Source organism: Solanum verrucosum, unplaced genomic scaffold (assembly GCF_900185275.1).
Source record: "Solanum verrucosum unplaced genomic scaffold, falcon-dt-bn FXZP01000261.1, whole genome shotgun sequence".
Lineage (NCBI taxonomy): Eukaryota > Viridiplantae > Streptophyta > Magnoliopsida > Solanales > Solanaceae > Solanum > Solanum verrucosum.
Window position 1 is genome coordinate 15,754,482 of NW_026019969.1, and position 27,479 is coordinate 15,781,960.

At 33.6% G+C, this 27,479-nt stretch overlaps 4 protein-coding genes across 5 annotated transcripts; 2 read left to right on the forward strand and 2 right to left on the reverse strand.

The window, feature by feature from the left end:
- The first annotated feature begins 6,097 nt into the window (after positions 1-6,097).
- On the forward strand, positions 6,098-10,027 carry LOC125816179 (protein ALTERED PHOSPHATE STARVATION RESPONSE 1-like). Its single transcript, XM_049495769.1, has 4 exons — positions 6,098-7,335; positions 8,030-8,250; positions 8,722-8,945; positions 9,042-10,027. Exons 1-4 carry the CDS (start codon positions 6,411-6,413, stop codon positions 9,880-9,882), a joined length of 2,211 nt encoding a protein of 736 aa, XP_049351726.1. The 5' UTR covers positions 6,098-6,410; the 3' UTR covers positions 9,883-10,027.
- A 725-nt stretch (positions 10,028-10,752) lies between these two features.
- On the reverse strand, positions 10,753-13,693 carry LOC125815985 (protein CHAPERONE-LIKE PROTEIN OF POR1, chloroplastic). The gene is made up of 3 exons (XM_049495565.1): positions 13,273-13,693; positions 12,296-12,653; positions 10,753-11,094 (listed from the first exon to the last, which is right to left on the reverse strand). Exons 1-3 carry the CDS (start codon positions 13,618-13,620, stop codon positions 10,919-10,921), a joined length of 882 nt encoding a protein of 293 aa, XP_049351522.1. The 5' UTR covers positions 13,621-13,693; the 3' UTR covers positions 10,753-10,918.
- Positions 13,694-16,274: 2,581 nt separating this feature from the next.
- Positions 16,275-22,171, forward strand: LOC125816920 (V-type proton ATPase subunit B2). Of its 2 annotated transcripts, none has more exons than XM_049496585.1 (15): positions 16,275-16,441; positions 16,796-16,861; positions 17,887-17,942; positions 18,054-18,152; positions 18,276-18,335; positions 18,694-18,805; positions 18,897-19,105; positions 19,630-19,758; positions 19,870-20,007; positions 20,166-20,316; positions 20,420-20,502; positions 21,059-21,106; positions 21,210-21,263; positions 21,386-21,469; positions 21,558-22,171. In XM_049496585.1, the coding sequence occupies exons 2-15, from the start codon at positions 16,804-16,806 to the stop codon at positions 21,741-21,743; spliced, it is 1,467 nt and encodes a 488-aa protein (XP_049352542.1). In that variant the 5' UTR covers positions 16,275-16,441; positions 16,796-16,803; the 3' UTR covers positions 21,744-22,171. The 2 variants fall into 2 exon arrangements, with proteins under 2 accessions (XP_049352542.1, XP_049352543.1); XM_049496586.1 differs by having other exon boundaries at positions 16,338-16,565.
- An 853-nt stretch (positions 22,172-23,024) lies between these two features.
- LOC125816107 (probable hexosyltransferase MUCI70) lies at positions 23,025-26,730 on the reverse strand. Its single transcript, XM_049495700.1, has 7 exons — positions 26,331-26,730; positions 25,818-25,994; positions 25,437-25,505; positions 25,146-25,345; positions 24,218-24,633; positions 23,652-23,836; positions 23,025-23,522 (listed from the first exon to the last, which is right to left on the reverse strand). The coding sequence occupies exons 1-7, from the start codon at positions 26,404-26,406 to the stop codon at positions 23,146-23,148; spliced, it is 1,500 nt and encodes a 499-aa protein (XP_049351657.1). The 5' UTR covers positions 26,407-26,730; the 3' UTR covers positions 23,025-23,145.
- Positions 26,731-27,479: the final 749 nt, after the last annotated feature.

Genomic DNA, 27,479 nt, shown 5'->3' on the forward strand with positions numbered 1-27,479 from the left:
GATGTTGGATTTGTTGGACAAAAGATGACATATATAAATATAGATAAATTTTAATTTTCGCTGTTCTTGGATATTGGAAGGACTCTGAAACAGGTGTTTTTTTTTTTTTTTTTAGCATTGTTGTTCTATATTGTATTATTTGCTATAAAACTAACATCACGATTATGGTAAACTAATGTTGGGATTGTTTATATATCACAATTTTTTTAACCAAGTACGGAATAAAATAATTCTAGTTATTCTTTATATCCTTGTAAGTTGTAACTAAGCAACCAATAACAGTATGTTTCTGGCTGTGATTTATAACCGAGAGGTTGATTATGGAGGGTATGCGAAGAGGTAGAAGTAAGTCAAAAAAATGTATTGGGGAGATAATTAGACATGAGTACATAACACACTTGCAAGCGGTTGTTTATTGAGGACATCATTCTAGATAAGAAGATATGAAGGTCAGTGGTTAATAAGGTAGAAAAATCGTAGGTTGTCGAGCGTTGTCTAACCTTCCTTATATGTTTTGTTATTATTACTCACATACTATCTTATTCTTCAGTTCTATTGTTAAATGTTGTTTTCTTTGTTTTGGGTATCGTGATATGTGTTATTACCAATGTTACTCTTCTCCATGACTATTTCACAATAAGTTGTATTTTTCTTACTTGATTTTATTATGTTTTACTTAAATGACTATAGTGGTAAGATTGCGCATACACCACTCGATCCAAATTCCACTAAATATATCATTATTGTTGTAACTCTCTATACACCAAAGGTGGGGGGCAAAGTCAATATACTAGTGATAAGTTCAGCAAATTTAACTTTAGTATAATTTTTATATTTATATGTATACATAATTTATTCAAAGTTCGATAAATAAAAAGAATTATAATTTAAAATTCATAAATTAAAAATCTGGATTACAAGTCCGGTCAAAGTCATAATTTTAACTAGGACAAATGGAGTACTTTTAAAAAAAAATATAAGTTAAAATTAAAAACACTACTGTCGTGGAATAACTTTAATAGCAGTATCCAATTTTATTTTTTAGAATTGAGAGAACTTCTTTATTGTTTTTAAAAAAGATTAAAATATATACAAATTGTCAGAATGTCAGATATATTCCCCCCACCACAAGAAGACGTTCTTCATAGGATGCAGTAGTCAGTCAGGTTAAAAAAATATAAGTAACTTAATACGTTATATTTTAGTAAAAACCATGTACATTAAGAAATAAATAAATGTAATATAAAGTTTATTAAATAATGTCTCTTGAAAATTAGACAGTATTAAGAAAACAGATTTATAAGATTATAATTGAAAAAAAATATTGTATTAATTTTATCGTGATTTTTTAGCATGAACATTTTATTTCTGCTTTTATTTTATTTTTCTAAATTGTAATAAATCAAAGGCTCAATTATCAACGACCCCATGATGGTATTTTTCTGGTAAAAGAATGATTATTTTACTTGTTTTTATGGCTGACTAACTCCTGTAAAAGCCCCTACTTTATTGTTTTTTTTCTTTCTAAAATCTACTTATCCAATGGTTGTAAGATCATCTCCAATTTCACTCTATTTTACTCTTTATTTTTTATATTTAGAGAGTAAAATAAAGAATTGAGTCTCTAACGACTCTCTAAAAAACTCTCCATTCTCTATTTATAGAGAGGTGAATAGTAGTTCTCCAAATTTGAAGAACTATTATTCATCTCTCTATTTCACTTTTTCATTATTGTAATATTATTTCTATTATTTGTAACTAACATATTATTTTTCATATAAGGCTATTAAATAAATTTCTAATATTCGTAATTCTTTTTAAATATAGTACAATATTTTAAAATATATATTATTTAATATATACTACTTTCATTCCGAATTAACAATATTTTAAATATATTTTTTTCAATTTTTGTCACTTTAAGAGATAATTTGATATTATTATTAATTTTCACTATGAAGAATGCACAAAATTTAAATGATAAAATGAAAATTTTAATTTAAAAATACAATACATGACATAATAATTTAAATACAAGATAATAATACAATACAATACATAACATAATGATTTTTAAAATCACAACAACAATTTAGTAGGTCGTTTTCAGATATAACAATATTCGGAAAAAAGATAATGTATGATCTAGAGAATTGTTGTGTTTGTGATTGCGGTTGTGCTTGTTGATATGTTTTAAAAAAAATTTGTAGTTGTTCTTTAAAATTTACAATAAAATATAATTTTATATTAAATAAAGAATTAATGAAAATTATAAGGGTGATTATTTTGAAAAAAGAAAGAACGGATTTATATTATGAAATAAGAAAATGAAATAGAAATAGAAATAATAATATAATATTGAGGAGAGAGAAGAAAATTATTTTTAGAGAGTAAAATAGAGAATTGAGTTACAGTTGGTTAGAGAACTCTATATTTGGAGAGTAAAATAGAGAGTAGGGTTGGAGATGCCAAAGAAATAATATCGACACGTGTTGTGATTCAATACATCCAGGGGTCGTTTGGTACAAATATTAATAATAATGGATTAGTAACGCATGAATTAGTAATGCAGAGATTAGTAATGATATGTTTATTTTAATCAAGTGTTTGGTTTATTGTTTCTCACCTCATCTTGTGTTTGGATTAAAACTCTATAAAAAGTTTCTTTCCAATTATACCCATGAATTATTATGTGATTGAGTTAAGGTAGATAGTTGCCTGCAATATTATATTTTTAATGACCTTCGAACTAGCTATGAGAAAAATAATTTTGTTGTCATGTTTGCTATTTTTTCATTTGAATTATTTGACAATAAATAATTGTCATCTTAATAAATTGATCACTCACAAAATTTCAATTTAAAAAGATAAACCATCTACTTTTAAAATCGAAAAGACAGTCAACAATGGTAAAGTTGAATAAACCATCTACATTTAGACATAAAAATTGCAAGTTGTAATATTAATATGTATGTAATTTCTTAAATTGTTCAAAATACAAATAATTAGAAAACTAATATATATATATATAATATATTCAATTAAGATCACAAATGTCATGTAGTGGTATATTTGCCTTTTTAATTAGTAAATGTTAAATAACTGGTGTTTCGAATTTGTATTAAATCTATTTAGTAACAAACAACTTTCTCAAAATAATTTGTAAGCTATTTATTTAAATAAATTTACTAGTACAAATATAAAACATAAAATCAAGAAAATAATTAAAATAATTAGAGAGATATTGTCTTTATACAGGCTTATCCCATGGTATTATATCATATGTATTAGTAATACCTCCAAATGGAAGGTATTAATAATACATCCTATAATACTATGTAGAATGTATAACCTACATGAATTAGTTATACATGGGCCCAAATTCATACCAGACATAGTACTAAATAATATCATACATATACATGAATTATTTTTTCTAAGGCGGCCTACCAAACGACCCCTCAGTGTCATTATAGTGATCGTCGAGATAGTATAATAACATGCTCGATTAATTTGAATTTACACCAAATAGGTCTATCGAAAGAGTAAAGTGGCATTTACAGTGAAGTTATCTATTTTTCAAGTATCAAATATGAGATATTTAATTTAAAAAAAGAAGAATTTCTAATCGTTTTACCACTCCTTTTTATGATATTCATGAGAATGATTATGAAACAAACAAATAGTAGATAGACAAAAGTATAGATAGATTTCTTGACAATATTCTATAATTTTATATGTAAAATTTGAATCTCTATAAAAGCGACTATTCTTAATTATGAGAACTGAAAAAAGCGTACGGTAAGATGAAATATCATATTTTTTATTATTTAATTGTATTCTCAACATGCCATTTCATGTGTGAGCTTAAATTTTTTTCATGGGTTAAACACGCGATTTTTTTTATAATCTCAGGACTTCTGTTTGCTCTAATATCATATTAAAGTGTGTTACCATCTTATCTAAAAGTTTAATCAAGTTGTTAGAGAAAATACATTTTTACTTATTCAACAGTATTCTCAACGTGAAGCTACGATCAATCGATTAAGGGCTAATAAACATTAGTGTCATGTGGCTGAAGGGGTAAGTAATGCCTAGTGGGCAAAGTGTCGAATGCAGTTTGGTTCAACTGTTCAAACAACAAAAATGGTGCAGATTCGGTCAATGTCTTCTAACCTTGTTCTCGTATAAGGTGTAAAACAAAAAGTGTGCTTATTTTATTTTAAAAATCGTCTTATATGAATCTTCCTTTTTAAAAAATAAATAAAAAACAAAATACTATTATACAAATAGCCACTAATTAGTCGATTACGAACTAAAATATCTCCCACCATTTTATTTTACATATTTTAATTAAATAATTAGTAAAAGATTTAAAATCATGTGATTGTCTTTGAATTTTATAATTTTAAATATCATGTGAAAGATTGAAATTAACGAGTTATTAGATATATGAAGTACAATTCTTTTCTAAACAAAGTTTAAAAAAAAAGAAGTAAACACATAAATTGAAACAAAAAATTTATTTTGAGTGTTCTAATTACCTATTAGAGAGATTTATGAGCTTTGAAACAATATTGAGTTTGATTTTAAGCATTTTAGTTTTCATATATTTTGAAGTTGAAATTTGAAACTTAAAATTGTATTTGGACATGCTTATTATAATTAAAGTTTTATGAGTAAAAGTCCCAAAAATTCAAAACTTGGTCATTTAAAAATCAAAATTTTAAAATCTTATCAAATTTCATGACCAAAAGTTAAGACTCTCTTGATTTGCTAAAATAGACAAATAAAAAAAAAAAATTACATACTAATGTCAAGTAAAATAAAATGGAGCGAGTACATTAGAGTACCAAACGATTCTTATTTTATTTTTTTTGCAAATCAAAATTCGGAAGGAAAAATATACATTAGAGTACCAAACGTATAATTTTTTTTCTTATATACAAGGTACATTTCAAAAAGGTCATAAAAAAGTGAAATTACAAGTACATTTCATTTTGTCAAAAAATATTTTCAGAATTTTTTCCCAAATAACAAAGCATCCACTATTTAATGAAGGCAAACGGTAAACACTTCCCGCTAATATTTTAGACTGTTTTATAATGCACTGTTCCCAATTGCAAGACATTACTCCATAAAAACGACAAGTAAAATAAATAAATACAAAAAAAGAAGCTAAAAACAAACTTCAAAATCGAAATAAATTAAGTTACCAAAAAGTAATGCTACAGTAGTTGAAAGAAGGCCGTCAAAGTTGAGGATAAAATTGTCATTTTCGTTTTACTGAGAATGACAGTGCATAAGAATTAAGGGAAGCTAGTGATTAATCCCTAGCTAAGAAGCTGACAAGTGGAAAAAATAGTCATTATCTTCAAATAATTGCAAGATTAGCTCTTTACCTGGAAGAGTGAATAGACTATATTACCCTTTTTTGAGGTTTGACCAAAGTTTGACTCCTCTATTCCCTCACCTCACACTGACTCTCTTCTGTCTCTTCTCCCCAAAAAAACCAAAAATCTCTGCTAAATTATGGCAGTGAGAAAGAAAGAAAGAAGCTCATTTAGATTCTAAACTGCCACAACTTGTGACGGACTTCACCCACAATTTAAATGCAAAAGTACAATTTTTTATATACTTTTTTTTATATAAATTTTAATTTTACAAAAATGAAATACTCAATGTGTGAGTTTTGTACATGAACGATACTATAGTTCACGTATGAAACTCGAAAAGCTTGAATAGTTTAAATGTACTTTTCACCGTACAGTTGAAAATATTTATATAATTAGATTATAAATATCATAACTACTTATTTATGACGTATTCTAAAATTGAATATAAATATTCTTTACCTTGGTATATAACATTTTAATTATTTTTTGCCAAACACAAGAATACCCTCATCACTCTTCCCTTACCTCGAGCCCCTACCATCTCTTCTTAACTCACCTTTTGATTTATTTTTTTCTCTCTCTCTGAAATCTCTCCTACAACATTTTTTCTCTTGGAAGAAAAAAAAGAAAGGGGAAAAAAACATCCTCTTTCACTGACACAGTTATTTTTTATATTTTATTTCCTCTCTCTTTCTCTTGTTTTGTTGTTTGAGAAATTTTCTTTGTTTGCAGGGGAAATGGCTATGGCTCTGCTGGTTAAGGTCAAGTGGGTATTCCCAATACTTTGCTTTTTTACCTAAAAACCTCTTTCTATGTTTCAATGGGTTGTTCTGAAACCATTCTTAAAAGGGACATTTTTCGACTTCTTGTTTCTCTCTATAGTAGAATCTCTGTTCCAAAATAAACAAAAAAAGGAACTTACTTTAATCCCTTTTCACCCCCCACACATCCCTCCAAGAAAGCACCTTTTTTCAAGAATCTCCTATTTTTTGCAAAGCTGAGTAAGGGGGAGAAATGGGGTGTGTTGCATCCAAGTTAGAAGAAGAAGAAGAGGTAGTATCCATATGTAAAGAGAGAAAACAGTACCTGAAATTGGCTGTAGATAGGAGGTACACACTGGCTGATGCACATTACAAGTACTGTCAAGCATTGTATGGAGTCTCAGCAGCTTTAAAACTCTTTGTTGCTCGTCATTCTACACCTACTTCTCCATATCTCATCACATTCCCACCACCTTGCTGCCCTTCTTCTCCAAAAAAGGAGAATGTGGTTTCAAACCCCTTGTTTCTTCAGCAAACACCTTCTGAGCCAACCCAAGAAACTATTTGCTGTGGGCCATGCAATAAATCTACAGCAACCCCATCAGATTCTTCTGAGGAAGAGAGAGAAGAGAAAGTTGTGAAACAGGAGCACCACCAGCAGCAGCAGCCACAAGGTTATGGCTATTATTACATGGAAATGCCTCAGATGATGCATTCACCACCAACAGATTTTGGTTGGGAATTTTTCAACCCTTTTAATAGTGTAAGGCCAGAGATGATTAGTGGGTATCATAGGATTTCTGAGGAGGATTTAAGGGCAGTGAGGGAGCAAGAAGGAATTCCAGATTTAGAAGAAGAGGAAGAGGAAGATGATGAAGAAGGGGATGGAATGAAGGAAGAGAATAAGGTAGTAGCCACTAAAGAAAAAGAAAATGTGGAGCAAAGAGAATATGGGACTGAAGTTGTACAACAAACAGTGCATACTGCTAATGTAAACCAAGAGGACCAGAAAAAAAGTTTGACAGTTGTGGATAATCCATTACAGGGGAGGGAGTTACTTGAAGCGCTAACTGACATTGAAGACCATTTTGTCAAGGCATATGATGCTGGAAAGGAAGTATCAAGGATGTTAGAGGCAAATTGGGTACATTCACAGCCTAATTTGGGAGAACCCAAAGGTAAAGCATATCAAATTACTATCTTTTTCTGAGTGAGAAATTTCATTTTAAACTTCTTCAACAAAGTCTAATCTTTCATTGGATTACTTTTTCTTGAAATATCTTCCTTTGCTTTAGGTTTGTGTTCCTCTTCACTTTTTTTGGCTCCACTACTATTTCCTGATAAGAATATGCTGCCACTGGGCTTACATGATAATCTTTTGCTTTACTTTTTTGGCTTCATTAATTGGTTTTTGGTTCCACTAGGAAATGCTAAGAAGGATTTGTCGCAGTTTGTCTTACTTGATAATCTTTTTTCCTGGAAAAGAAAGTGGCATCCAGTTGTTTTTTGAGAAGGAACTTTTTTCCTCTTGAGAAGGCAAAGTGCAAAGTGCTATCCAATTGTTGAAACTCTTGTGTAACAATTTAGTTTATGTGTCGATCATATTCCTATTATGTTCATGGACGTTTTATGAAGATTATTCACCCATTGCCAAGTTTATTATCCCTCATGATTTGCTTCACAATTTCTCACACAAAATAGTCAATTGTGGGTAAGAGAATAGTCTTGGCTGGTCAGTGTCGGTAAGGGGCTGTGCTGTTGATGAGAGTTAAATTGCTAAACTTATCTATTATACCTTATTATTGTGGAGTAATTTTGAGATTTTCAGGTTTCATTATTTTCTGAATTTGTTCAATTATATCATGTATGCAGAGAACTCAACAAAAATCATCCCAGCAATTACTTGGAAGTCTCCTGCATCTCGTTCGCCATCCTGCAAGAGTCTTGTGGCGTCTAGTTCTAAAAGTTCTTCCACATGGACAGAATTCAAGAATGATCTATTTGATGACTATGGTGGAATGGGTTCTGGGAGCCATTTGCTGACGCTAGGAAGGCTATATGCTTGGGAGAAGAAGTTGTATGACGAGGTTAAGGTATATGCATATTGGCCAAGCATACTCTCTTATTGAATCCTTAAAACTTGCTCGCTATGAGAAGATACGCTCTTCTGCAATACTTAAGCCTAAAACAAGTCATATAACATCTTCTGTCATATAAGAACACTATGAAGTCTGCCTCAGAATTCACATAAATATGAGTGGCTAATTAAACTTTGAGATCTCTGTTATGACCCCCAGTTGCTTGTTATGGGACCTGGGGCATCTGTATTTGTCTGTACATAAGTTGGCATATGCTATCAATATTTTCGAGTACTTCTGGTATTAGACTGATATAAATCCTACTGTAGGACCAATTCTTTAATTTTCTATGGACTTCCACCACTCCCCATGGTTAAAAACATGCTTCAATGCCTTTACTTCTATATTCAGTTGTCAAGTACTGTAATTATTTCACTCTTCATTGATCATTTTGGATCGGTTCCTTACATCTAGACTTGCCTTCAGGCTGGAGATAGCACTTGGAAATTATATGAGAAGAAGTGCAATCAACTCAAAAATCATGATGCCAGAGGAGATGAAAGACGGACCACAGACAAAACCAGAGCAGCAGTAAAAGAATTATATAGCAGGATCCTAGTCACAATTCGAAGTGCTGAGACCATATCAAAAAGAATTGACGAACTACGAGATGATGAACTGCAGCCTCAAATCATTGAACTGCTTCAAGGGTAAGGAAGAGTAACCTGGGTAGCAAACTATCACTTAATCCAACATCTTCATTGACTCACTTTTTTTTTTAACCTTCTTTTGTCTATTTGGTACAGTATGATGAGAACTTGGAAGATCATGCTGGAATCCCATGAGATCCAGAACAAGATTATATTCGACGTGAAAAGTTTCACCTGTCCTACATATGGAAAGTTCTGCAATGACTCTCATCGGCTTGCCACAGTCCAGCTTGACGTTGAGCTTCAAAATTGGTGCGCTCGCTTCCAGGATTACATTGCTGCCCAGAAGGCTTACGTGGAAGCACTCCATGGATGGCTGTCCAAGTTCGCAGTCCCTGAAGTTGATTTCTACTCCAAAAGTAGGAGTTCAACTCCAGCTTGTCGAGCTAATGGTCCTCCGCTTCTCATGATTTGTCACGATTGGTTGTCTGCCATGAACAAGTTGCCAGATAGAGTAGTTTCTGTTGCCCTTAAAGGCTGCGGAAAGGATGTAAGAGCTTTGTGGGTTCAGCAGGGAGAGGAACAGCAACAAAAGCGAAAAGTTGACAGCATGTCCAAAGAATTAGATAGGAAAACACTGGCGTTCCAAAAGGTAGAGAACAAGCTTTATGAGTTCAAGCTCACAGACCGAAGCTCGGAGATCGAAATCGATCATAGAGCTGAGTATCTGAAGGAGAGGAAAGACTTGCTGGACAACTTCAGGAAAAGGGTTGATCTAGAGAAGGAAGAACACCAGAAATGCATGCAAGAAACTCAGAGGATCACTCTGAACGGCTTTCAGACTGGTTTTTGCAGAGTTTTTGAGTCTATAACAGAATTTTCCAGTGCAGCACTAAAAATGTACAACGAGCTACTAAGCAGTGGTGAGAAGGCTGAGAAAATGGGTAACCCGCCATCCATAGAGAGCTCCCAAGCTGGTGAAGATGTCAAAAGATGACTTTGGCTGGTTTAGATTTCCTTATTTAATGCATAGAGTTGAATTGTTAGTTTGTATATTATGGTGCCATCAAAGCAGCTCGCTGAGATGTAGTCACTTGTTTTCATGATTTGAGTTTCTTCAAGGTCAAAGGCCAGATTTCGTAGGACAGTTTTTAGTTCCCCTATTCTTATATCTTAAGCTAAAATATAAGAGCGTTTTCTGGATTGTTCAGTCAAAGCTACAGAAAAATTGAGCCCGTACTTATCAATCATCAAGCACAGTTACTGTGGTTTTTGGCTCTAAGAAGGTAATTGCCACACATGTGATGCAGAAGTTTGACAGCAAGAAATAGAAATGGCATCACTTTGCAATATAAACAAATAATTAGCCAAAGCAATCAGTTTGTAAACCGTTAGAAATCACAGGTTCAAATACCGCCATGCCATCTCTCCAAACAAAAAGGAATAAGTTACTAATTTCTGAAATCGTTTGTCTTAGCTAACAAGCCTTTCCTACATATATATAGACTTCATTATTATATGCATGGATTGACAGCCGAAAATAAAACCTCTATAACTTCAAATTATTAGTCATTGAGAATACTATGAACAATTTAAAAGTCTTTTTCTTGACTTGGCCATTGCATAATATCTAACCTTCAACAGAGTTTAATCCTAACAAAACAAATGAAAGCATACTCTAAATGGATTAATTTGAAGAGTAGCTAACAACTGCACTTCACTACAGGAGTCCAAGCCTGTTATAATCAATGTACCCTTCTGTGAGAAAATAATCAGAATACGTCAAATTCCAATTAAAACACAGTAAGCCACAAATTGATATCAGATGAAACTGGGATTAAAATACCGTTGATAGAAGAAGCAAAGCTGAGAATCTATACTAGCTTTATAAAACAAATATCAGAACTTCCAGAGTTTTAGTAACATTCTTTTGTACATTTAACAAATTACTGGTCCTAGATAAGAAGCTGAGTAGGCAACAAATAGCCATAGACCTTCTTGCAGTAGCAGTTCATACAAGCCTTTGAGTTACCCTATATCAGATACAACGAGACCAGAAATTGTGAGAAAAGTATAAATTCACTCACAACCGTAGCAGGAGTGTGTATACCCAGTAACGGGACAATGTCTACTTGCAACCAATTTTCTACTGCTGAACCTACCACCGCACCAGCAACGAGCCCACCAATTGTTATAACGCTTGCTTTTCCTGTTCGCAAGTAAAGTTTGAGTCACTTTTTCTCAGAAAGCCAATATCTAGTTCTACAAATATATTTTTTGGCAGAAATACAGTTTAGATGAAATAAAACGCTAATCGGAATCATAACAAAGTATAAATCCATTGTTGGTATTTCCAAAGTCTCATTTGCATTATCCAGATGCCAGAACAGTACCTCCACACATATCAACTACTTCAAAATTTGATTGGCTCTTATGTGGCTACTACTCATGTCATTGCCATATGATATATAAGGAACTTTAAGGAACCTACTTTCTCCTTAATGTGATATGTATAATGTGATCTTTCCTACCTCATTTTCAAATTCGAGATACAAACTTTTTTTTTTCTTTTTGATGACAAGGAACCTACTTTATCCTTTTTTTATATATTTCTTCAAATAATTGTACTGAAACAATTCTTTAGTTCATAACACTGGACGAATCAGTGTATACATGACAAGCTTCGTCCATATTTACATTGCATTATGCGTATTCCTAATTCTCACCCTAATAACTCTCACCAAATCAAACCATCACGTAGTTTTTTTGTATTATAGGAAATATTAAAGGAAGTCTTCATCAAAGAGTCAACAACTTCGATTTAATGGGAGTATTAGGAGTTGAAGACCAAAATGTATGTTCATTATCAACGTGACAAAAGACATGGATCCATCACTAATTTGAAAAAAACACATTCAACTATTGACAATAATCCCAGTCCTATTAATAAAGAAAAAAAAAAAGAAATAGCAACAGAGGAAAAATCTGTGAATAATGATGATAACTGTTGATGAGAGAGACACTTCTTCCACGCCAAAAAGATTTTATGGATACTAGCATGAGCATCGAGACAAGGTCTATTTCTCTCACAAGGTTAGTAGTTGTAACTAGCTTTGGCTAGATCTACGAAATCCATATGATAAGGATTACAATCCGAGTTATGGTTTTCTTGAGGGTAAGTTGAAATTGTGAAAGCTTAAGTGATCCAAAGAAAATGCTTAAGATTCAGTTAGTATAGAATGTCAATGAGCAAACTTAACACGTATAAGGGGATATTATATACTTCAACTAACAACTTAGTCATTACTTTAGCATGACCGAAATCACATGCTAATGTTTATATTTGGACTCTCAAATTTAATAAATATAACCTAGAAGTGAAACAAAGAAAAGCAATCTATCTTCCTTACCCAACTTGACATTTTTCTTGGTCATGAAGTACAAGGTGGCCCCAAAGCTCGTGGCTAAGATTAGTCCAGGAACATCAGCTCCATACGATACTCCTAAAGGTGTTGAGGCTCCATTAACATATGTTAAAACCATTAAGGCTCCATAGACTCCGGCTTGAACACCTAACTCTTTAGCAGCTGGTGCTTCAACTGCGACTGGTGAGCTCTTGACAGTCGTCTGCAGCCACTTGGGCATTGATCCCATCCCAGAAGCATTAGCAGCTTTAACATCAGCAAAGCGTACACTACTATCCACAACTTTTCCAGATCTCCTCTGTGATAAGCTTTGCATGAGAAGCATATCATATGCAGCCTCTACCTGAAAGTTGTTGAAAGGTTCCGCTTCTTATAGTCAGTAACACATATACATATGGAGGAGGAAAAAGGCAGAGAATAATTTGCACTCAAAGATCTATTCTTTTCCTTCTAACAATTTTAACTTGATGCTTATTTAAATAACTCCACCAAAGCGAATTTCAAATAGCTGGTTCCAATTCTAAATAAGGAGGTATATCATGAATACTCTAGACATTTAATTTGCTAGAACGTGCAGAATGGATGTATGGTTCTTCATATATCCCATGATGTAGTTTCGGACTGAAGTATAGTTGATTGATTGACTAATGACTACTTGACATAAATTAATAGATGATGGCAATTGCTGCAGAAACACATATGGTTTTCCAGTATATATACAACAACAACCAGTGTCCAGCCTGCTAATCATTGTTCCAATCTAGTCAATTCAGTACAGGTTAAAACCCAAAACATTTAAGCCAATATCTCTCAGCAATAAGATTTTCAAACAGAGCTATAGAGTTCCAAGTGCACAAAAACATAGACGATAAGCAGGGAAGCTTCTAATTATCATAAAAAGTACTTAAAAACAACAATTTTACAGTAATTGAAGAAAAGATAAGCAGAAGTAACTTTCAGACCTGCGCAATTGTATCTGGATCATCTTTACAAGACGAGATAATTGATTTTTTGGCACGAAGAATATCATCGAAGCTCGCACCCTCAGTGACACCTAGCAACCTCAGGGCATTCTCTACCGACATCTCAAAAGGAGCCGAATCATCAGCTCTGGAACCTGCTTGAACGGCGGTGTCCAATTTCCGGCGGTGGAAAGCAAACGCCAGCCTCCGTCGGGAACAATCGGAGTTTGGAATTTTCGGCAAATGAGCGGAGACGGGACGGCGGCGGATAGGAGTAGGCCGGGTTGAACCGGCCGGGTCACTACTGATGATGGTACGGTTGGGCCGAACCGAGAGAGATGTGGCCATATTTTGTTTAGGCACAGTGAATATCTAAACGTGTGACAAAAAACCGAGCGTACAAATAAGGAAACCTAACGGTTGAAGCAACTTAAGTGTGTGTAATATGTGGCGTTTCTTGTTAAGCAACTGGTGATGTGTAAGTATTACTCCCTCTGTTTCAAAAAATTGGTCTGGTTTGACTTGACACGGAGTTTAAGAAATTAAAGAAAACTTTTGAATCTTGTGGTCCTAAATTAAAGTTATGTCAAATGTACAAAATTGTCCTTAATCTTGTGGTCTTAATCATGCCATGTGGAAAACTAAAAATAAAATGTTACCAAAAAATGAAAGAGGTCATTCTTTTGAAACTGATTTAAAAGGAAAAGAAATCATTCTTTGTGAAACGGAGGGAATAATTGTTATTTTAGTCCATTAAGTTAGTGTGCATTCCGACTTCATCCATCTAGTTTGAAGGATCTCCAATCTCGTACTTGTACTTTTGAGGTCAACAAATTAAATGAGATTGAATTCATAAATGCTACATACTGATTTTATCTTAGGGCATAAGGTGCACCATTAGCCGCTTTTCGAGTTAACTATTTCCACCTTCCAACAATAGTTGTCCTACAATATTTGTTCAGTTTAGAAAATTAAGAGAAATTTACTTGTTGTGTCTATTTTACCCTTCCTATTAAATACTCCCTCTGTCCAACAATAGTTGTTCACTATACTTTTAGGATATCCAACAATACATGTCCACTTTTTAAAATCAATGTATAATTTTACACTTAGTTCCTAATTTATCTTTATTATTAATTATAGTTATTTCTCTATTACATTTTTTAAGACATTGTATTTATTATATTCAAATGGTAATATAGTATAATTACCCTCGTATTTATAGTTTCTTAAAAAGTGTGCAAAATCAATAGTGAACAAATATTATTGGGCATATAGAGTACTATTTATCATCTAACACATTTCTCAAAGCATTAAATTTAATAAAGTCAAATGATAAAATAGTAATATTATCCTTATTATTTATTGTTTCTTAAGGGGTGTGTCAAGTCAATAGTGGACAATTATTATTGAATAAATGGAGTAATGAATTTCAAAAGGTCAAAAGTCATTCCAAACAAGTTCATAAAGAGTTTAGGTGTTTGTCCAAATGTTTATCAAAAATAAAATTTAAAAAAAAACATTTTTTTATTAGTAGGATGAGTTATTTTGAGAAGTTGGAAAAAATAGGTTTTTCTCATAAGTACTTTTGGAATTGTATTGGTCAAAATATGGATTTGACACATGGACGATTCAGAAGATGATGCTTGACAGATTAAGTATAGCCAAAACCAGTTCTTGCTCTGGTCAGAGTGCAAGATCGGCACGCCTTATGTACATTCTTTAGGCATGTTTCTAGTTCACACCTAAATCCAGCCCAACGATAGTGATTCGCCTTGCTCCTTAAGTATTTAATGATCAATTAAGATAAGCCTCAACTTATTCCGCATAATTCGTGATTTACTTCGACAATTACATGTCTATAATGGTAACAGAGTCAACATATACATAGGGATCATTGTGAACAATTTATCCCCTCATAACCAATGTGATTTCAGAACATCACAATTCTATTAGCTTACTACTTAATAAGCAAACAAACACATGTTTTTCCTATTATCTTGTCTGATTTATTCATATTTTTTTTAATCTATTCTACTATCTTATAAGAAAGTTCTTAGCATCACGAAGTTAATACTCGATCATTATAATATGTTTGCCTTTGACTTTTAAATATAAATTTAATTGCTAATTTGAGTAGATCAATCGTATAATTTATAATTAATGGGCCATTTCTCACCATTTATTATTATTTTTGTCATGTTTTGATTTTTTGAGGGTTTCCAAATCACAATATACCAGTCCAAATTAGGTGCTAGTGTTAGAGGAGGGCACGGCTTATTGTTGGCCCCGCGCGACAATCATACACTCAATTGGCGTGCCACCATTTGATTTGAACAACACTTTTGTACTTATTCATTTATCTACTGCTACTACTTTCTTTTTCAATTCAACAGTTGTGCATATAATTTTGAGAAATTTAATTTTTTTGAAATAAACAGAATTTAAAGCTGTCCAACTTTGTAACTATTTTTTTGGATTTACTTAATACATCACACAAGTAAGACTCTATCAATGTATGTGAACCAACACTAAATAAAATTAATCGAGAAATTTTCCTTTGGACTCCCCCTACGTGAATCCCGTGACGGTAACAATGTCTTTTTGCTAATTATTCTATATTTATAATTTAATAATGGTACCATTAATTCAAATTTGTTTGAATAATTTCATTATAAAGCATTTTTTTTCATATATATATGTACAACAGAGGTTGTGCAGAGGTTATAGCGGATGCGGATTATCACGGGGTTCCAATTCTAACTCTATATTGATATATATAAGGTTTTTTTTTTAATTAACGAAAATAAATACGTCATCAGTTTCAATTTGTTTGTCTTACTTTTTTTTATAGTTATTTTCATAAATATTTCTTTTTGTATATATATCCTATTTATTTTAAATTTAATATCAAATAAAATTAAGATCAAACAAACAAATTAAAACTTAAAAAAGGGTAAATAAATAAACAAAATAAGTTCACCGGTAACAGCTCGACTCATGTAAGATGTTGATTTCCATATCACAGTATTAACCCATCTCACGTTCTCATATTTTCCTTATTTTCTATAAGAAAAAGTCCCAATTATTATCTCTGCCATTAGATCTCAATATCGTTTCTCCACGGTCCACCTTGCTCTCTCTCTAAATTTGTGATTGAGAAGAAGAGGTACCTTTTCTTTCACAGATCCATTCTCCAATCTTCTCTCTTTCATTCTGCAATTCGATTTCACCGAAATCCGATTTGTTTTTTACTCACATCTGGTTGTAATCTGCTGATTCTGAGCTTACTTGTATGGTTCACTGTTCTTCCATCTCACTGTTGACTTTTGTGTTTGCGTTAATTTGTTATAAACTGTATTGATTTTTTGATGTTGACTGAAGTAAATAGATGTGTTTTATGGACTGTTTGAACTGCATTTCTAACTTGGCATTTTGATTACCTCTAGATGTATGTGATCTGACCATCAAGGATGAAATATTTGTCTCATTTTGTAACTTGTTATTTAATTGTGACATTCAGGTTAAAGTATGGGTTCTGCACCAAACAATCTTGAGATGGAGGAGGGAACCCTGGAGGTTGGAATGGGTAAATTTTCTAATTTCTACAAGCCATCTGTTTGTTCGACTGCAAGTATATTTGGCATTAGGATCATGTTATTATATGTTCATTATGGCTATAAAAAAACTTGAGTAGAAAATAACACTTAAAAAATTGATGTTAAATGTAATTTTCTTCTTGTATGATTATATGATACAAGGTAAATATCTCTTACTGTTGAGGTCAACAGGATTTTGTTAATTCAGATGCAATTTTTTTGAGCTTCTCTTTGTGGTTCCAACTTTATGGGATGTCATCGAGGGGACGATTTATAGTGTACTTGATTAATCCAGTGGATCATCAAGTAAAAGCAGATGATTTTGCAGCTCTTTTTTTTTGTTTTTATTTATTGGTTTTGTTGAACTCAATGCAATTCTAATAACTGATGTTATATGGAGTGAGTTGGGCTTCTAAGACCCTATATCTCCACAGGATCAATGTCATTGGAATATTAATGTTTAGATGATTTTTTTAGAAATGTTGTTGTCAAGAGTAGTGCCACACATGAGGTACTAGTAGCATACATAAAGGATAAAATAAGAGAGAATTGTCTGAGATGGTTTGACTACGTTGTACATATACTTCTGAATGCGATACTATGATTTCTTTTTCTTCTTTTAAGGAAGAACTACGCTATGGTGATTGAAGGGGTTAAAAGTGAACAAGGTAGAGCTAAAATCATATGAAGGTTCACAAAAGTCTTACAATCTTTTGAAATTTATTTTGACTTGGTGAAGGACAATACATGGTGGTAGCAAATGATTGACACTAACTAGTAGAGATTAATGCTTAGTCGTTTTGATACTCTTACATAGGTCTAATGTTTGTCAGGACTGTTTGGGTATTGGAATGAAACAGGTTCCTATGGTGCGGAGTGGATATTGAGGCTTCACATAGCCAAACCCAACTAGTTTGATGTCATTGCATTGTTTTTGTGTTATATATAAACTCTTAAATTATTATTTGTCAGTTAAAAGTTTGTGGCAGATTTCTAACATTATGTACAATTGCAGAATATAGAACTGTCTCAGGTGTTGCTGGACCGCTGGTCATCCTAGACAAAGTGAAGGTAATTGTTGTGTGCTTTGATAATGTCCTTTTCTGGTTTTTCCTTAGTGTCATACTTTATTGTACTTATTTGTGTTGATGAAACTGGAATATTCATGTATGATCTTATCAGGGACCCAAGTATCAGGAGATTGTTAACATTCGTTTGGGAGATGGAACTACCCGGCGTGGACAAGTTCTTGAAGTTGATGGTGAAAAAGCAGTTGTCCAGGTTCTTTGGAATCACTTTTGCTGATTTAGTTGTCTGCAATTTATAATGTGCTCCTTTATATTTAGCATTTTTTATAGGATAGCGCAATCTCCTTAAGCACGGTCATTTTTTCCTTCTTCTCAGGTTTTTGAAGGAACATCTGGAATTGACAACAAATACACAACTGTGCAGTTTACTGGGGAGGTACACCACAGCTAGTATCTGTTTCTAGACTTCATTCATGGAACCCAAATATGTAAATCCTGGTTAATAAATCATGCTCTGACTCTGAGAATTTCACATTCTCAACTTTCTTTAGCCTTTATTTTCTCACTTGCATTTCCATCTTTTTACAAACTCTAGTATTACAGAAGCAGTCAATAGTAAACATGGAAATGTTTGCTTGAGTAATCCTGTATTTGCAATTGGAGAAACTAGTGGAAAACCAGATGGATCCTAAGATGGAGACAAGTGAATTTTTTTATAGTACTGGATATGTTTTTGTGTGGTTCTGTCATTTTGTATTTGTACTATTTACTAATAGCGTCAAATATGCTTTCAGGTCTTAAAGACACCAGTGTCTTTGGATATGCTTGGACGCATCTTTAATGGCTCTGGCAAACCAATTGACAATGGTCCTCCTATTTTACCCGAGGCTTACAGGGATATTTCAGGCAAGCACTGAGCTCTGGACAGGCCATTATTTTGTTTTTTCATTTATGATTTCTCTCTAACCTTATCATATGTGTAACTTGTCAACCCTAGGAAGTTCTATCAACCCTAGTGAGAGAACATATCCTGAAGAAATGATACAGACAGGAATTTCCACAGTAGACGTCATGAATTCAATTGCAAGAGGGCAGAAGATTCCTCTTTTCTCTGCTGCTGGTCTTCCTCATAATGAAATTGCAGCCCAAATCTGTCGTCAGGCTGGACTGGTGAAGAGGTTGGAAAAATCTGACAACCTTCTCGAGGTTAGTAGTTTGTCATTTTTCCCCCAATCGTATCAAGGTCAGCTTGTAGGTTATTATCCGATTATTATACTGGAGTTGTTTAAGTATCTTGATAACGGAGGTCTGCTACATTGCTTGAGAGTTGAATGGCCTTTGAAGATTGTGCTTCCACTTAGCTAAATGTTTCTAACTTTTGTTTGAAACTTTACCACTATCATGACTTGATTGGCTTACATTTGCTGCATTTTAGAGACCTGGTCACCAGATTATGTCCAATTGTCACAAGACCTAAATGTGTGTGCACATTTTTCTTTTTCTTTTTGCCTTCTGATGGAGTTCATTAACATATAACTTGAAAACAGCACATTTGTTGTCCAAAGTAACTAGAGGTTAACACTTCAGAAAGTTTTAGTTCCTCGTGTGTTGCTTCTCTAATCTAACAATGAACAGCTGGATAGGCGCTTTTATGTATCTGTGTTCATTATACATTTTGATTGCTGTATGCAAATTGACGTAATTCTCAATTTTTCCACTTTATGCCAAAGGGTGGCGAAGAGGACAATTTTGCCATAGTCTTTGCTGCTATGGGAGTCAACATGGAAACAGCACAGTTTTTCAAACGTGATTTTGAGGAAAATGGATCTATGGAGAGAGTGACACTTTTCTTAAACCTGGTAATGCTTGCATTTTTTTTACATGAAAAATAATGATATTTCCTTTTGTGAAAACAAATGCAGCTATTGAAAGTGAATGTCAAGTTTGATTGGAATATTATGGTTTTGCAGGCCAATGATCCTACTATAGAGCGTATTATTACTCCCAGGATTGCTCTGACAACTGCAGAATATCTAGCATATGAATGTGGAAAGCATGTGCTTGTAATTTTAACTGATATGAGTTCATATGCTGATGCTCTTCGTGAGGTATTGTTCATGACGTGTATCTTGCAATCATAATTCTGTATTTTTGGAGCACTTTTGGACCTTTAAATAGATTCAAATGGTTTACCTGTTGTTACCTTTTCTGGGGGACTTCTTTTTCTTAGACTTCTGGCACCATAAAACTATAAATTGTCCTACAGGTATCTGCTGCCCGAGAAGAAGTGCCTGGAAGACGTGGATATCCTGGTTATATGTATACCGATCTGGCAACAATCTATGAACGAGCTGGACGTATCGAAGGACGAACGGGCTCCATCACACAAATTCCAATTCTGACCATGCCTAATGATGGTAAATCACTAAATCCCTTGCCAGCAACAAATTTTTTGTTATTACTACTTTGCTTTCTAATATATATATGATGAATCTCTAATTTCTCCTATTATTCGAACAGATATTACACATCCAACCCCAGATCTTACAGGTTACATCACCGAAGGACAAATATATATTGATCGACAGCTTCACAATCGGCAGGTATGTTACAAGACTCCTGGACTGACTACTTACGCACACTAGTGAAGGGGAATTATTTCTGAATGTTAGAGGAGATTTATAAAATGAACTATTGTTCAAACTAATATAGGAAGTGTTTGCCTTTTCAATACTTTCTCTTTCTTGATTTGCTCCTTGTATTTGACTCTAGATCTTTTTTATTTGATTCTGGGATCATCTGAGCTGGATTACTGCTTAGTGTCTCAGCAGAGAAAGTGATAAAAAAAACCTATTCATTTTATGATTTAGCATTACTAGGAGGATATGCAATTTTGCTTTACTATTTTTAAGAAACTAAAGCTAATTTAGTCTAAAGGTTTTGCTTTGGGATAAATGACCCATTGCTTGCTGTGTCAAGTTATATTCCTCAAATTGACTAACCAGCAAGTCACAGCAGTGAAGGTTCTCTAAATTGAGATTAGCTATGAATAAAGCTTATGGGTGTGGATGTTTGGAATATCTTTACATTTTGAACAGTGTTTGGTTTATGAAGAGAAAAGAATATCTAATGATTGTCTTTCCTGTCTGAATTTAACAGATATACCCACCAATCAATGTGCTTCCATCCCTATCTCGGTTGATGAAGGTAAGCTTATGGATCTGTTAAGATACGAGTCTATTTAGATCTTTTCACAAACTGAGAGGACACCAAACATGTGAATGTTAATTTACCCTTATAACTTCTGCAGAGTGCCATTGGTGAGGGTATGACTAGGAGGGATCATTCTGATGTGTCCAACCAGGTAAGAAATTTTTTCAGTAAAGATGTGTTTCATTACTGCTCCTTCATCATCATATGTTCAGTAAGACTTGACAAATATTTGCAATAAATGATGCTTAATGTTAGTAATTAAAAAAATTTCAGCTGTATGCAAATTATGCTATTGGCAAGGATGTCCAGGCAATGAAAGCTGTGGTTGGAGAAGAAGCACTATCTTCTGAGGATCTGGTTTGTAACTTCAGATAAATTAGTTGAGCTTTGTTCTGGCCCTTATATCAACAACTTTCACTAATTATATCTTTCTTGAATATATCAGCTTTACTTAGAGTTTCTTGACAAATTTGAGAGGAAGTTTGTTAGCCAAGGAGCCTATGACACCCGCAACATATTCCAGTCGCTTGATTTAGCTTGGACACTCCTTCGCATCTTCCCTCGTGAGCTTCTCCATCGTATCCCTGCAAAGACCCTGGATCAGTATTACAGCCGTGATGCTTCTAATTGAAGGAGCCAGATTTGTACTTAATTACCTGTGTTGCCTTGGAATGAGCTTGATGATACATACCATGTGGTTTTCCTCGTTAAATTAGGAATCTCCTTTCAGCTCAACAATAAAAGCTCTCTCTACTGGGTTCCCAGGACCAAGGCTCTCCGGCATTTGCAAGACATTTATATTCTTTTGAGAACCAGTTAAGTCGTGGTGTAATTTATTGTGTTGTGTTATCTGCAGATATGGCAGGGTTTGGGTTCCTTTTAAAATTCTACATCAGTTGGGGTTTCTAGGAATTACAAAACCCTTGTTATATATTGTGCTCTTTTGTTTTGTTTTGTTTTGTTTTATGTTGGACCGTGAACTAATTCTTTGGCATCTTTTTGAATAATGCTGCCTTTTGTGAGCTTCTTTTTTAATAATGGCAACTTCAGTTTAAGATATTTCAGGTAAACATAGAAATGTACTTTTCCTATATAATGGCAAATTAAGTCTATTCTGCAAACCTGAAATTGCTGCACTTGAAGGCTTGCGCGCATTCTACCCTCTCCAGACTCCACTATTTATTTCATTGTGTATGTTGTTGCAAGTCTATTCTGCATTGGATTTTATACTCTTTCAGACATCTTTTTGTGACATAACCTACAAAGCTGAAACATAGAACTGAATATCATCTGCATCCTCTCTATACTTTGTTGCCTTGTGAGGTATACAACTCACATCTTTATCCAAAATCCAAGGTTTTCAAACGTCAAATCCCTCGTCAATGGATCCATCATATTTGACTGAAGTATATAAATCATGAGTAATTTGATATTGAAGTTGAAAAAGGAAATATTGTTTGGACATATATCGACTGTACACCAAACATTGATAGATAAATAATGCTATAGTTTTCCTTCAATTGTTTTCAACGGCCTTTTTCAAGATCTTTTCTTTCATTATTTCCCAAACGCGTGCTACAACGACATACCAAGTGAAATTCGTTTCTCCAAACAAGCGCTAGGAACACCATATTTGGTAGAGCGATAACAGATAGATATTGCTCGGATAATTTAAGCAAAGAAGAGAAAAAATGTCACTAACTCTTTGTTTGAAAAAATCCATAAGCGGTGTGTTTCTCTTTTGGTGTGAAATAGATATTTATGGGATAATGAACACTATGAAACAGAAATGGCACTCGCGATTTGACCTGTCAGGTGAAAAATGCACCCAAGGAACTTCAATAGCCTCAATGCTCTGTGCAGATGGTGACAATCCCACGCAGACTAGTTTTTCAGATGAGCAAAAAATAGATTCTTCGAAACAAAACCTCAAATTGATGAAGGATAACACAATGTATTACAGTGTTATTCAGAATTTGGTGGAGAGGTAACTCTACAAACCAAATGGGAAAAATAGAAACGAAACTCCCATCTCATCCAGCTTTTGAAGTTCTCTTTACAGATGGTAACACAACTGAATCAAGATCCCCTGGATAAGGAGTCCACAAGCCTAATCCTCCCCTACTCTCTTTCAAACCACCCGTTTTATCCTTCTTAAATTCATCCAAAGATTTTACCCACTCTACTTTGGATGAATGTTCGCGGGTATGATTGTGCAAAATAAAAATGGAATTATACTCACAATTAGGGAACATAAAAAATTTGAACAGGCCTCCTAACCTATAGACAACATATCCAAAGCTCAACTGATCTCTCGGTGTGAAGAGGTGAACTTCATTGAACCACAAGCAACTAAACAAGTTACTCAGTGCAGTATGTTCTCGTATGATAACAGCTCCTTCTGGAATATCTGCAATTACCAAAGAATTTTCACTATAATGAAAATATATGAGAAAAGACTAACAAGAAAGAATTAATGTCCTGGAGAAGTTGATACTCCTCTTAGTGATTGGAACATACAGCAAAGCCTTTAGCTTACCACTTGGAGTACTTTTCTTTGGATTCCATGGTTCCATTCCCTCGTAGCGATATATCTTCATATGAAGATCAATCAACGGTCGAGCATATCGTTTTCTCCTTTTGTTCGCATCAGCCTCTTCATACACATTGCGGTGATGCTTGTGCTGAGCAATTGCAAATGTATTCTTCTCACGCCACAAGTATCTTCAAGTAGCCATCGTCTATGTTAGACTACTCATGCTCAATCAAGATCCAATACTTTCTAAATAAAGGAAACTTTTCTTTGTTTGGTTAAAATTTAACAAAGGAGATTAACAAGACAGAAATCGATGTACAAGTAAAAACTGTAGCTGAGTTGTGGCTTAGGTATCAGGCAAACAGTTCTACTGGGTAAGGCTTAGCAAGTCCTGAATCTACCCATTATTACTTCACCACATACTCTTCCAGTAAATCCAATAATTTGACAATACAAGCAATCAATTTCACCCAAAAGGAGAAGGAAGGGGGGAGATAACAGATGAGGAACATAAAAGCGAGAGCAACATAATTGGATCGTAACATGAGATATCGTAACTAGTATATTACCTTTCAAGTAACAGCAATGGGTCAACTATCAGCTCCATTTTACCATCAATCCAGATACTGTATTGTGCTTGAGGAAATAATCTGTGGGTTAATATTTTGGGAACTTTTCCATTCCTTCTGGGCTCATCATATGGAGGATGCTTCAATAGAATCAAACGCCAGATACCAACCCATTCTCCCCCGTCGTTGTCCTCTCTAACAGTAACATTTTTCTTGATGAACTCAAGGGATACTTCATCGACAACCATAAGAAAGCAAAAGAGCTTCTGAGAACGTGCACTTATATTTGATGGCTGGTGAGGTGTATCATATCCATCAAAAATACCAGAGGCAACAACAAATCGACACTTCTTGACAAATTTGACGTCTTTCTGAGCCATTTCTGCACCACCATTCCGTATAAATCCACAGTGCACCTACAGATGAATATATATATATCAAAGCTGGACAGATATGAAGCAGTAAACTCAAATTGTTCTCGACTCCTGAGAATAATAAAAGGAAACCAAATCCTCAAGAGTTAGGAATAAGGGTGCCCTGAGTATGTAACATATTTTCATTCCTCTTTCCTAATAAGCTGCATTATTAATAGAATAATAGCCACATTCACTTGTGAGTATGGTAGTCTTTTCCAAGCCATATTGTTAATGTTATCACTGGGGAATGGAGCGCACTTATCTCAAAATACTTTATTGATTACAATATGAAAACACATCTAAAAAATAAGGAGGATTGTACAAAACCTAATTTGTACTCGAACTATAGTACTATACCAAAAGCTAAAGGTAGATTTTATTTTCAAATCATTGTTCACTGCTTCTTATATGAGCAAATTTGGTCTTTACCAAATTTGCAACAAATGCAACAAACAGGTACAGAAACAGCTGAAGCCTAAAATTAAGTTAGATAAGATGGTATGTATACTTACCTTCATGGTTGGTTTTACTTTAAAGCTCTGATCTCTCTGTTGCCATGTTATATGTCCTCCAAATAAAGGTGGTGACTGAGATCCATTGGTTTCTGTAAAATCCTCCATAAAGTAAGACAGTGATTGCACAAATTTTTCCGGAGATCTCTTTTGTGGAATGACAATCTTATTTGGGTCATCTGCTACAGGAATAGAACAACCTACACAAATACAAGAGATAAAAGAGTAACCTTAACATTTCTCCGATACATTTAATACAAGAATTTGAATTTACAAATTTGGGAAACTCACGATGTGGAGGTGTCACAAGTCCCAGACTCTGTATTGCTCCATAAATTACACTGCTTTTGTTACAAAGGGCTGTTTGAGATGTAAAATGCTTAGGTTACTAATTAATTTCTGAAACAAAAATTGGCAGTAACAAGATCGATCATACATACTACTTCCAGCTTTAAACATCGTGGTTCCATTAACCATAAAGTTAAGAGAACTTGTGAAAGAGGGTAGTGTTTTGTGCACATTTAGATTTCCGGGTGCTAAATATGCTAGGTTTTACCAAATGGGTTTGTCAATGATAAACCACATCCTCAAAAGTAACTCGAAACAAAAACAAAAGTGGATGCTACCGTAAATATGGCAAAGGAAAATGCAAACAAGGTGTAATGCAGTTACCTGAAAAGAATGTAATAGACGACTGGCAAGACCACGCGTGGAATAACAATGCAGTTAGAATGAGCAGACCCCAAATAATTCCGCCCACAAGAACCAACCGAATGAAACCCCTTTTCCATATAATCTTCAGAGGAGAGTCTTGGTATGACTTCCCACTTGCAAGGCCTTCCTTACCATCTACATTCACACACACACAAAAAAAATAATTCAATTTCAATAGTAATACAGACACTACCACTACAATGTTAGACACCCTTTATCATAATTATACTATACTAATTTCCAGTTCAGGTTCAATAGTTACTACTCTTGAAGTGCCACAATGCAAGACACCCTTTATCATAGTTGCACTAATTTCATATTCGGTTTCAACAGCTATAGAGGCCCCATTGGAATGCAGGACACCCCCCCTTATCATCACATAGAATAAATTTCTCTGTAGTACTGTTTAAGTAACAATTTCGAAGAATTAAAAAAGATTCAACAAATGAGTAAGACAATATTTTGGTTTACCTCTAGATTGAAGATGATTACGGTCTGCCCTTCGGCTAGCTCTTAAAGAAATGGACGGCAAGAAATTGCTGTCCATACTCAATACATTATGAGGGTGATTAGAATGGTGAACTGCGCAAATCCTGCAAACGCATCAAAAATTAGAACCCCATATTCGAAAATTAATCAAGATTAACACTTTCTTGAAATGAAATGGGTTTTGAGTTTGTTACCTTTCAGTTCGAAGAGAAGCAGCTTCCTTTTTACCAGATTTTCTGTCAATCTATGGCGTATTGTAGAAATTGAAACAAGAATGGTGATTTTGATACGATCTGGAAATAACTTGAATTTGAGTTGCTTGCTTAGGTTGTACGCTGTGCTTTGGATGCGAGACGCAGTTATTAATTTATTTATTCAATGCGCTTTTCTTGAATTAGAATGAGGATGCCGACAAATCTTGCTGAAGACAGCATTAAAGCGATGTCGTTTTTTACGGTATGGCCATTATTACGCCATAAGTAAGGGAAAGATTGTGCAACATAATAAATACTCTAATCCGTTTCTTAAATTTGTCACCATATTTATTTAGATATTTTTTTATTTCATTTTTAATATATATATATTATGTGATTAATTTAATAGTCGAACGAAAGCACACACATTTTTTAAAAACAATTTCAATAAAAAATCTTTAATGAAAATACTTTATTAAAAGTTAAGGTATTTAGTCAGAATAAAAATTAATTCAAATATCTAAATGAAATATATTGACATATTTAAAAGATGGATCTTGTATTAAGCTTAAAAAATTTGTAATTCTATATTATAAAATAGTGTGTATATAACAAAGTTGATCAATATACTGGACTGAAAAATTACAACAAAACTCATTTGATCTTAAACATAAGTTGGCAACAACTAAAGTACTAATCACCAGGTAGTGGATACAAAGAGGTTGGTTGGATTGACCTTTTTTCTTTTTGGGCCAGAAAAATCAAGAATTCAAAAATCTATAAAAAGAAGAAGAAGTAATTCTTGGGCCAAAAAATAATTATCTGAGCTTGTTTAAATTTACCCAAAACTTTTATTAAAAAGTTCATCTATTTATGATTTCACCTAATTATATTGATCATTTTCCCTCATTAAACACAATCATGTTCTGAAAACGTA

Bases quoted from the DNA above. Each gene is read 5' to 3' on its own strand.
- LOC125816179 (XM_049495769.1), top strand. From the start codon at position 6,411: ATGGGGTGTGTTGCATCCAAGTTAGAAGAAGAAGAAGAGGTAGTATCC. The intron at 8,251-8,721 runs GTATATGCATAT...ACTTGCCTTCAG, and splicing joins AGTTGTATGACGAGGTTAAG to GCTGGAGATAGCACTTGGAA. The intron at 8,946-9,041 runs GTAAGGAAGAGT...TATTTGGTACAG, and splicing joins ATCATTGAACTGCTTCAAGG to TATGATGAGAACTTGGAAGA.
- LOC125815985 (XM_049495565.1), bottom strand. From the start codon at position 13,620: ATGGCCACATCTCTCTCGGTTCGGCCCAACCGTACCATCATCAGTAGT. The intron at 12,654-13,272 runs GTCTGAAAGTTA...AACAACTTTCAG, and splicing joins ATCCAGATACAATTGCGCAG to GTAGAGGCTGCATATGATAT. The intron at 11,095-12,295 runs GTAAGGAAGATA...ACTTGCGAACAG, and splicing joins CAAGAAAAATGTCAAGTTGG to GAAAAGCAAGCGTTATAACA.
- LOC125816920 (XM_049496585.1), top strand. From the start codon at position 16,804: ATGGGTTCTGCACCAAACAATCTTGAGATGGAGGAGGGAACCCTGGAG. The intron at 18,153-18,275 runs GTTCTTTGGAAT...CCTTCTTCTCAG, and splicing joins GTGAAAAAGCAGTTGTCCAG to GTTTTTGAAGGAACATCTGG. The intron at 18,336-18,693 runs GTACACCACAGC...ATATGCTTTCAG, and splicing joins CTGTGCAGTTTACTGGGGAG to GTCTTAAAGACACCAGTGTC.
- LOC125816107 (XM_049495700.1), bottom strand. From the start codon at position 26,406: ATGGACAGCAATTTCTTGCCGTCCATTTCTTTAAGAGCTAGCCGAAGG. The intron at 23,837-24,217 runs GTAATATACTAG...GGCTACTTGAAG, and splicing joins CCATTGCTGTTACTTGAAAG to ATACTTGTGGCGTGAGAAGA. The intron at 23,523-23,651 runs GTAAGCTAAAGG...TGGTAATTGCAG, and splicing joins AAAGAAAAGTACTCCAAGTG to ATATTCCAGAAGGAGCTGTT.